The sequence below is a fragment of the Austrofundulus limnaeus genome, unplaced genomic scaffold (genome assembly GCF_001266775.1).
Source record: "Austrofundulus limnaeus strain Quisiro unplaced genomic scaffold, Austrofundulus_limnaeus-1.0 Scaffold590, whole genome shotgun sequence".
Classification (NCBI taxonomy): Eukaryota; Metazoa; Chordata; class Actinopteri; order Cyprinodontiformes; family Rivulidae; genus Austrofundulus; species Austrofundulus limnaeus.
This window is the reverse complement of record NW_013952992.1, coordinates 132,091-143,506: the sequence shown is the minus strand read 5'-3', so window position 1 is coordinate 143,506 and position 11,416 is coordinate 132,091. Positions and strand designations below refer to the sequence as shown.

The following is an 11,416-nucleotide window of genomic DNA, read 5'->3' as shown; positions in this document are numbered from 1 at the left end:
GTAAAGATTACATTTTTTGTTTTTCAATTAAATTATCTGGAACAACCACTCCCTGTTTTTTATTTTATTTTATGCTGTTATTTTATTTTACATATTAGCTATTTAGCATATTTTATTTTCTTTCTCTGCTTTTGAGAGTTATTTTCTATTTAGAGAAAACTATAACAAAAAAAGACAAACACCTGTATATCGCATTTTAAATTATTATGCAAATTGTATTTAAGTGTCGTAAAGATTACATTTTTTGTTTTTCAATTAAATTCATGGATGGTCTTCTGTGTCCGGTCTATTTAGTGCAATGAAATGACCATTTTCAGTTTTTTACAACCTGAAAATGTTTAGAAATTTTTTGTGTGTAGTATTTTGGAGCAGTGCCTTTTAAGCATTTTTAATACAGTTATTATTAGGATTTTTTCCAATAACATTCAAATTATATTCAAACGGTTAATGACTTGAAAATCATGCTGTCAAGTGCAATGACTGTTTAGGAAAATCAGAGAAAAATATTGTTTGCATAACAATTTGGAACACAGCGCATTTGTATGGAACACTAGCCTGGTTAAAACCAGACTCTCATCCTTCACTTTGCTTCATACGAGGGTCTGGACTCGCAGCTATAGAGAAGTGATTCTTGCTGGAGGCGTGGCCTCTGCTGAAGTTTAAAATGATTGGATCAGTTGGCCGCGACGTATGTCGCTGTGACGGAGGCTAAGCTAAGAAGCTAACCGGAAATGGCGTGTGCTGTAAACAACCCTACTGAGAGGAGAAATATACCGAGCCGAGTGAGACGACTGTAAATGAGAGCTGCTGCTTTGTCAGACAAATTTATTTTAATTTGGAAGCCTTATCAACACAGACTGGCTTCATTCACTTCCTCCACTGCCGTATGCTAAAATTACTAGCAGACACTGCGCAGAAAAACAACGTTCTGTTCTCTGATTGGCCCGGCTAAAAATCTCCCAAAGAAATCYTTGTCTATGGGAGAAATACCAAACGGAGCAGAGAAGGGAAACTAGAATTGAGCGGAGCTGCGTAGGAAGGCAACAGGCTCTTTAGGATTAAATAATATATAAATGAATAATGCAACAACACAATTGTGAAATAACAATGCACACAAAATAGTAAGCTTGTAATAATTCTCTTAAAAATATGCTCATTATTATAAAACATTATTTCACAATGACATTTTTCCCAATAATAAAATTATTTTGAGGCATTTTTGGTTGATACCATTAGTTTTGTTCTTTCCACATTGTCCTTTTCCCAATGGCTCATTATGTCATGACACTTTTCAGCAGAATGACTTTATCTGTCAATCAGCATCAGTGAGTTTGACCTACATTACCATTGGCTGATCCCTGCATATCGATTAGCTCTCCTGAAAACCTGCTCACTGTACAGCTAGCAACAACTTGCTAGGTCAATAAACCATGAAAAATAGGTCAAGGGTCATGAAGGATGGCGGAGTTGCACGCTGTGCTATGCTTACCTGAGCTGCAGCTTTAGTTTGATCTCCATACCTCATGTTTAGGAGTATGCTCTGCAGCTTTAGTTTGATCTCCATACCTCATGTTTAGGAGTATGCTCTGCAGCTTTAGTTTGATCTCCATACCTCATGTTTAGGAGTATGCTCTGCAGCTTTAGTTTGATCTCCATACCTCATGTTTAGGAGTATGCTCTGCAGCTTTAGTTTGATCTCCATACCTCATGTTTAGGAGTATGCTCTGCAGCTTTAGGCTTAATTTGATATCAGTATGTGATTACTTTAGTCTGGGTAAAGGAACAGCCAATCAAACAACTGCTCTGCCCTGTTTCTCTTGATTAATAGATAATGTTGTTCTGCCAAAAAAGTATCATTAAGAAATAAATAAGCATTTAATTAAAAATTAAATAAAAACGTCACAAAAATCATTTCTAATATTGAGAAAAATAAGCCACTGTGAAATAATATTTTTCTAATTATAAGCTTAAATGTGAATATGCATTGAGTTGATTTAAGATTACATTGTTGCATTATATATTTATGTATTATTTATTCATAAAGAAACTTACTTAATAATGTTTTATTTAAATCTAGTGTTCCATATATTTGGTGTTTGCTTCTCTTTCCTGTTATGGCATATCAAACCATGACCCTCATACCCTGTATGCACCAAACAGTGATTTAAGCGTACACTTACAGCCCTTGCAGTACAAACTGTAATGTTTATATCTTTCTTCTTCACCAGGTGAAGAAAGCACATTATTCTTACCCCAGACCTGAGGTCCTTGAGTGTGTGTGTGAGGATGATGTTGAACACGGCGTGGGATCTGCTGCTCTCCTCGTTCATGTTTGTGGCTGCCACTGTGCGAGATTTATTTCCTTCTGACATTAGAGACTCGATGTCCTGTAGAAAACATCCATCCCAAAAGCAATGTCACTTCTCCCATTTGCAAAAGAAGAAATGCATTTTATAAAAACACTTTGTTCTTGTTACCTTGTAGCTGGTCACGGCCAGGCGGGACAGACCGTCAACATAAGGTCCTAAAACATTGTGTTCCCTCACTCTCAGGGCCTGTCGACTTCTACAGAAAAAGAAGGAAAAAAATCCTGCCTTTTTTATATTTTATATGCACATACATAAAATTGAATTGAATAATTTAATAGAATAAAGCCTTAATGATGAATTACATTAAATGTTATTTAAATCAAAACTGCTTGTTTGTGGCTCCATGTTTAGAAGACAGCAGACACAACATCCTCACCCTTTGGGGTCCAGCAGGTCTCGGACTTTCTCGTTGTAAATCTCCATGTAGGAGACCTCCACGGTGAAGGTCTCTCCCTCGCGGGCCTCCTGCATGGTTCTGTTAAACAGGGAGCTGCAGAGACGAGGGATCAGACCAGGCTGGTCTGCTGAACCCATCATGGTGTACGACTTCCCTGAACCTGAAGACATGAGGTTTACAAACCAACGTATTGCAGAGGAAAACAGGCCAATGAGACAAATATAGATCTTTATTGTGTTTTTGAACAGTGACTTCAAAAATGAATACAAAGCTGATGTTTTTTTTTTTGAGAGTCTGATAAATAACATAAGTTTGAAGGGTATATGAGCCAAAAGGTAGATCTAAAAAACCTAAAAAATAAGCTCAAGATAAAGATAATCTTTTCGAAAAATCTGTTTGAAAGGTTTTGGGTTTTTAACTGGTACTGWTGAGTAAAAAAAAACTAATATGATCAGGATGAACAGATACAAATGTTATCTTCAAATATTCAGGATTTAACTTAAAGAGAGTTTGATGTAGAACATGATTAAAGGCCTAACAGTCCTTGAAGAACGCATGTCACCTGCTGCCCTTAAACTAAAATTATCCTTTGAGAAAAGAGAGTTACAGCCACATTGGTTAAACCGTGTAAATTATATACAAAATTTTGTACAAATTATTAGCAACTAGAATGTGTGTCTTGAATGACTCTAAGCTACTAATGTAACAAATTTTAGCTCAGTATCTGTAAAACTGACCGAGTCATAGCTATTTTTATGTTGGTAAAGATCAATTCACCATGGCGGCCATCTTCAACTTGTCTGACTCTTAAAGGTTGTAGTATATTGTATGCATATTTATTGACTTTTATTAAAATCTGTCCAGTAATGACAGTATCTCCTGTGTTCAAATCACTTTGTATGTGCTGTTCCTACTAGTCCTAAACACTGTGAACACACTTGGAAATTGGATCTAAAATAAGAATAGCAGACAGCTCTCACCTCTTCAGAAAAAGCACCAGCAGATATTCAAACGACGTGCTTTCAGTGTTAGAAATGAAAAATGCAGAGCCGTGTCTCTCTGGCACTAATGGATGTTTAATTTCAGGCTTCTTTCTATACAACTGGTTACTGAAACGCTAAAAAGTAACCATTGGATGCACAACTGCAACTGAATACCTTTTGGAGTTAACACAATTCAAAATGGTCACCACAACTAATCATCCTTAAACACAGGAATAACTAGGTCTTTGTGAATTTTACATCTATTGATTTAAGGTTTGGCGTGGTAGTAGTTGAGAATTATTCATAACACATGCTCCGAGTACTAACAGATCCTGCAGTATCACATGGCCAAAACTGTGTAATTTCTCATTACAAGATGAATTTAGTTTGAAATTCTAGCATTAAAGGCAGCAGGTGATATGCATTTCATTAGCAAGAGCCAGGACTGTGATTTTGGTGGAAATGCTGCCCCCAGGCTGCACTAAAGGTGCTACAGTAAGCTGCTAGTGCTGTAGTTGGTGTTTGCAAATGACCCCAGAATTCTATGAAAGTAAATCATATGTGGTTACCTGTCTGCCCGTAAGCAAAGATGCAGGCATTGTAGCCCAGGAATGCATTGTTCAGCAGACTCTCTCCAAGGCACTGGAACACCACATCCTGACCTGCACAAACATCACTAATCACACACAAGTCTCCAAAAACATGAAAAACTGTTAAGATATTACATCAGAGACAAAACTAAAGAGAAAGAATGCTGACAAAGGAAGGAAATAAAGAGAACCAAAACAGCTACAAACTGTTCTCCTTTTCTTGTTGTTAAACGCAGAGGCCCAGAACAAACATGGCTTTTTACTGAGAATAAATGTTTTTGATTCACTGGTGAGTTGAGAGGATGAATAGTCCTCCTTTTTAAGACCCCAACACACAAAACTAAAATAGAGGTAAAGAGTGTTCAACTCTATAAGCTGCCACCTCAGCATATCCCCTCCATGAGCTCCATAAATRGCTCCAAATAACAGGAAGCAATATGTCAGGAGATAAGATGAAGGAATGACTCATCAGCCAGTTGGAGTTAAAAACAGCCTGTGCCACCTCACAAAGAGCAGTAAAACACAATAATACTGTGAAAATGTACAAACCTGCAAACTTGTCCTTTTGGGATTCATCCATGGACCAGAAACAGTAATCGTAGGCAAAAGCCTGAAGAAAACGTCAAGAAAACTCAAAACTCAAACATCAATTTCACCAAAGACTCAATTTTAATCTAAGTCTATGTTTTTTCTCAACATTTACCTTTGGTTGGTTCCTGGGTGAGGAAAAGAGACAGTTATACTGTTATTAGTTGAATAATTGCAACTGTGATTGTTTTTCTAACAGTAACAATGCTAAATATACACACAACCATTCTAACTCAAGAACATAAAAAAATTAAAATCATAATGTGGTCTTGACACTAGCTAAAACTGGATGAAAACGTTTTTTTTTTTATCTTTGATGTGTTTAAAGTTGAACATTGAATTAAAACAATTTAAAACCACTGGCTTCCCAAACTTTTTATGGTGGTTGAAGTATATAACGAATTCATACTATCAAATAACCACAGAAACTAGGGATGCACCAATATTAAAATTTCAGCCGATATCGATTTTCGATATAATTATTGCTGTTATGGCCGGTAACCGATATTTACTGATATTACACAAACACACAAATTATATTATACATATACACACAAACACACTTGGGTCTTTTTTTTTTTTTGATACTGTAAATAAACAACCAGACCTCTGACATGGCTCCCTACTTCAGTTATTCCTGGCTGCACAGCATCAATATCACTATTATGGTCAAACAGATGCCGCTCAACCAACCATCTCCCCTCCAAAACAGAAACACAAAGCCAAAAAGTGGGAAATTAATATTGGATGTTAATATCGATGCAGTCTTACATATTCTAAAAAATGACCAATATCGGCCGATACCAATATCAATACCGATATATCATGCATCCCTAACAGAAACCTATGAAAATAACCAGGTAATATGAAGTTATGGTGGTATAAAGGTTTCTAAATCCTTAAATCAATACTACATTGTTGAAGATTGGAATTGCTATATGACAGCAGCAATCTGGTCAGGTTTCTTTACTTAGAGGCAATGCCAGCAGAGATGGTGGCAACAGGATAAGTAGCTTGAACCTAGCATTATCAACGTAGCGCTCTGCTACCGCTACCCCAACTCTACCCCAAGCTCTGTGGGGCAGGAGCTCAGATGCAGACAGAGGTCCAGGGAGGAGCTTTGGGTAAATAGGCGGCACTTTGTGTGAGGAGGCGTTAAGGAACCATCRAACGGCTACCACAGGAAATTCAAGGATTTCTCAAATATGCATGAATGTGTCAAAGCAACACTCCGGGTGTGTTTTTGAAGAGGGAACGTTATACATAATATAAAGCTTTTTGCATAACACTCCCCCTTTAATGAATCATCACCATCATCAGAGCTTTTTATATATAAAGAAATTGGGATGAAAGTGACTGAACTGCAAGTTCTTCCAGTATAAAAGATCCATGGTAAGAAAATGTTTTTTTATTTGTTTATTTTTTACAAACAAACCAACTCTAACCCTCTTGAAGTAAAAAAAAAGATTTAATGTTGTCAGATCACTGAGCTCAAACAACACTACTGCCAACAAGCTTTCAGCACAAACAAGCAGAGTTTTAAAGTGATCCAAGTCCAGCTGAGGGTCAGAGGAATCAATGGGGGTGGGGGGCACTCCAAGAATACAGAGACCAAGCTTAAAAATCTGTCAAGGTTATTAATCCACTTAATGTGTTATTATTTAATGTGAGGAACGTGACGGTGAGTAAGAACCTCACAGCCTTCCCAAGTTCCTGACATGTCGACTCTCACAGAATCTGTAAATTTTTTATTTATCACATAAAACTGTTGCTGTTTTCACCCCAACCAGAATAGCATCACATGCATCAGCAACCAAACATGTCAAGCATTCCAGCAAGTTTATGTCAAATTTAATTATCCAACATGTTCCACTCTCATGAGGACACTCCCTCTGTTGCATTTCTGCTACAACTTTACACTGACCACTGGTCAGGTGGTTCAATTTGAACGTTTACCTGTATAATGAGCATTTATAATCTGCGACTGTGGAAATGAGGACAATAAAACTTATTTCTAGCAGCAGAGCGGGTTGGTTGATGGTTATTTAATAGTATTTATTGTTTTTTTAATGTCCTACAGGCACTGACTCTTTCATAAGAAAGCCCAGGCCAGGACCTGGATGTATTCTGGCCGCCTCTGTGTGACTTCTGAATGTACAGAGGCAGAGAAGGTGGTTGGAGTCAGCCCGCCCACAATGCACCTCTGCGCTGTTGAGCGGGGTATTAACAGAGGCAGAACCTCTAATGTGAAAAAGTAAGCCATGGATCTGTATTGTGATAACTGATAACAATAATATGCAAACACCTGCAAGCAGGATGAACAACAAACAGATTTATTACAGAGGAAAAATCAATGACCGGGCACAGCAACTGTGCAGTTAGTTTAACAAAAACAGCTACTAAGAAAATCACTGAAGTGAGTTGTTTCAAAGTGTTTTGTAAACGAAACAACAAAGACATCCATCACACATTTAAATAGGGCTGCAACGATTAATCGATTAATCGACGACTAATCTATTATTAAAATAATCGATGACTAATTTAATAATTGATTAATCGTTTCTTTTTTTTTTTTGTTCTTTACTTTGTTTTTCTCTCCAAACTGCTTTGACACCTTCCACTGCCACATCTGCCTTTCTGTCCTTGACACACATGCACAGTAGTGGTAACTGGGGTAGGCCGTGGACGTCACAAGACATTAAACAGACAGGCTCTGGTATCATGGCTACCTGACAACAGAGCTCAAAGTGTGGGATCATTTTAAGAAAATGAAAGAGAAACCTGTGCAATTTCTGCAGATCAGAACTTGTCTTCCACAGCAATTATTTTTAGTTAGCATATAGCTAAAATCTAATGATGGTTTTATAATAGCAGCTAAGCTGTATGTTTTATATTCAATTAACGTATGATCTGATTAGTCGACTAATCGAAAAAATAATCGGTGATGAATCGATTATAAAAATAATCGTTTGTGGCAGCCCKAGGGTCAAACAATGTTTTAGTCAAACAGAACCAACAAGAATGAAACAAAAAGTAAAGAATTAGAGAAAAAAATAAATGTTAAATGTAAATAAATTCTAATTATAAGTTAATAAAAGTTTTACAACTAAAAATCATATTTTACTATTTTAATCTATTTTCCTCATTCAGCAACCTATTAAATTTCTGTTGTTTTATGTAGGAGAAGTACACATTTTTTTTCAGTCAGTATTTAACACAGCTGGCAAAATAAATTGTTAATATGTATTATGTGGTTCTGTTTTTTAATTCAAGAGATTATAAAAAATCCTTCATTTTATGGGAAGACCCTCTTGATTCAAGAGAAAACTCAGTTTTTTTTAAAAAATGGCTGCTTATTAATTAATTGTTAATCAATCGATAAGATAAATCAACTTCAGATTAATTCATTATCGATAACTTGCATCGTTAAGGAGTTAACTTAATTTATATTTACTCATTTTCATGTAATTAGGCGTTTTAATGATTTGGCCGATTAATCAAAAAGTAATAACAGATTAATCGATTATTAAAATAATTGTTAGTTGCAGCCCTACATTTAAAGTGTGGCGCTCCACAACAACCTAGCTGAGACCCAATCCACGGCTCTTTTAGTTCCGCGAAGCCCGCTTCATTTCTGGAAACTCACATCTGTGCGGGACCTGGGCAACTCCATCTTTGATTTTTATACAACCAGACCACACAGACCAGACCAGACAACACTAGACTAGTCTGTGTGGTCATTTTATGCAGCAGTTTTATGAAAGAGCCAATTAGCTCATGCTATAATGTCTTGCATTTGTTTATAATTAAAATATCTCACAAAACAAAAAGAAAACAGATTTTATTGAAACTCTCAGTAAGTAATCATTGGATGTACAACTGGAAAACTGTCCAGCTTGGCCGCCAGAGTCACCAAACGTTAGAAAACACAAAAATTGTTTAAACATAGCCAATGTTACAGATACTGAGCTCAAATTTTATGTGGTAATAGCTGAGCGTCATATCTAACATATACATGCTGTTAGCACTCATAACATATGAGCATGGTCTGTGAAATCATTCATAATATTAATTTAAAGTTTGACCAAAATAGCTTTACAGTTCCATAATTTCTCAACATAATATGATGTTCAAAAAAGGTCCAAAGGATCTACTTAATCTTTTTTTGATTTTTCTACCTGGAATAATTGAGATGCATCAGGACATAATATGATGTTAGTTTAAAACTGTCAAAAGGCGGCTGATAAGCATTCTTTCAGGGATTACTAGGCCTTTAATTGTTTATTGCATTTACACAAAGTGTACAAAATATTCCTTTAAAAGGGGGAATTTAGGAACAAAGTATAAAAGTTATAAGTTTGATGCAAACTGTATTTAAGTATAAATACTATTTATTTGCGAATTGATTAGTTTTTTTATTTCTTTTCATGAATGAAATGCCACAGCAACATGGAATTTCAATTTAACTGGTATAATCTCCTGAGAAATCTCATTTTAAATGAGTTAAGGCACACAACTAAAAAAAACATTGCCTTCACTCAAGCAGAAATATCAATTTGGGGTTTTAGAAAGGCAACGACTTTGCTTTGGGGGAGCTGTAATGAAACAAAGCCTTCCTGTGTGAGAATAGGTCGTTGTGTGAAAGAGAAACATTAAAGTCCTGTCATCCCCTGGGCTGAAGAGGACATTCCTGAGATAACTGGCAGAGCTTTGGATCACCAAGGAATCACCTCAAGAGGAAGAGAAGGAGGAAAAAGGCAGATCACAACGACTCTGACCAACAGTTTACAGTCAGGATATCAAGTACTTTTAGAGTTATTTACACTTTGATATTTTAATTTTAGCTTACACAGAAATGTTCTGTTTAAAGCTGTAAAACTAGTCTTAAATCCTGCTGACTGTGTGTGTTCTTTAAATTATGAAAGCAGTAAAAGGTTTATATTAATCTCCAGTCTCTTGAGCCTGACAGCCCCTGCTGTTGTTCCTGTTCACAGCTACTGAGGGGCAGGGGGAGTTGTAACATATTAACACCCCTGAGGGCCACGCAGCAGACAAAGAGCTGACAGAGCAAAAACCTTTAACAAGTGGCTGTTTCCTGAGTTCACCAACAAAGTTCAAGACTAATTTTCATCATCAGTTCAGCTACAAACAAATTAAACATGTGCTTCTGGTTAAAAATAGACGATTCCTGGTTGGTATAAGTCAGTTTCTCACTTTCAGTTTTGCTTCTGTTTGACCTTTGTGTCGTCCTGGAACACCAAAAGAGTCCAACTGTGTTGAACTGAGCCAGTAAAACCTGTTGATGTCGAACCCCAAAGGAGAAACCTGCCTCTGCTGAAGCATGTCGAGGCAGGCAACACGGGCAAATATTTATCRAAAAATGCAAAGGATAATTGTGAAACACAAGACTCTTATCACCCTACAAAGAAAGGGATTCATGCACTGCTGCGGATCGCCCAGAGGCACATTTATGTAGCAGGGAAACTTGAGCAGGGACCCAAACCTCCAGGGAACACCTACCTGCACCACACACAGCTTTGATGCTGGCCAATGTGAGGTGATASAYGTGCTTTACTGTGGATTCTCAGGTGAGCACAATTTGCACAARATGCAGTATAACTAGCCTAAATCCCCACCACATCTTTATGTTTTTGCTTCTTTAAAGCATGCTTGTGTACATGAGCAGGACTGAGCAGAACCCGACACACCTTTGGTAAAGAAAACCACTACAAAGCCAGGAGGAGGAATAGGTGTGCAGAAAAGGTGTTGCAAACTTTGTTTTTTAACAACAAAAACATCTTGAACAGCAAGGGTTTTGCCCATTCAAATACTCTCCTTTGATTTCACTCCAGCACTTACAGTTAGGTCCATATATATTTGGACACTGACACAAATTTTGTCTTTTTGCCAGTTTACTGAAACATACTCAAGTTATAGTTATATAATGTRCATGGACATAAAGTGCAGACATTCAGCTTTCATTTGAGGGTATCCACATTAAAAATGAATGAAGGGTTTAGGAGTTTCAGCTCCTTAACATGTACCACCCTGTTTTTAAAGGGACCAAAAGTAATTGGACAATTGACTCCAAGGCTATTTCATGGACAGGTGTGGRCAATCCCTTCATGTCWTTCTCAATTAAGCAGATAAAAGGCCTGGAGTTGATCTGAGGTGTGGTGCTTGCATTTGGAAGGTTTTGCTGTGAAATAAACATGCAGTCAAAGGAGCTCTCCATGCAGGTGAAACAAGCCATCCTTAATAAGCTCCAAAAACAGAAAAAAAAACTCATCGAGAAATTGCTACAATATTAGGAGTGTCAAAATCTACAGTTTGGTACATCCTGAGAAAGAAAGAAACACTGGTGAACTCATCAATGCAAAAAGACCTGGGTGCCCACAGAAGACAACAGTGGTGGATGATGGCAGAATAATCTCCATGGTGAAGAGAAACCCCAGTGTTTCCCCTACCACTATACAGGCAGGGCACACA

The 11,416-nt window shown here is 37.0% G+C and overlaps 1 protein-coding gene across 1 annotated transcript in view; it reads right to left on the bottom strand.

The window, feature by feature from the left end:
* LOC106531041 (kinesin-like protein KIF13B) overlaps positions 1 to 11,416 on the bottom strand; it is a gene marked incomplete in the record, with an annotated part of 109,575 nt that overhangs the window by 89,727 nt on the left and 8,432 nt on the right. The window contains 6 exon segments of the mRNA XM_014026801.1: positions 2,253 to 2,387; positions 2,478 to 2,565; positions 2,746 to 2,926; positions 4,319 to 4,411; positions 4,889 to 4,949; positions 5,043 to 5,055. Coding sequence (XP_013882255.1) covers positions 2,253 to 2,387; positions 2,478 to 2,565; positions 2,746 to 2,926; positions 4,319 to 4,411; positions 4,889 to 4,949; positions 5,043 to 5,055 — 571 coding nt within the window.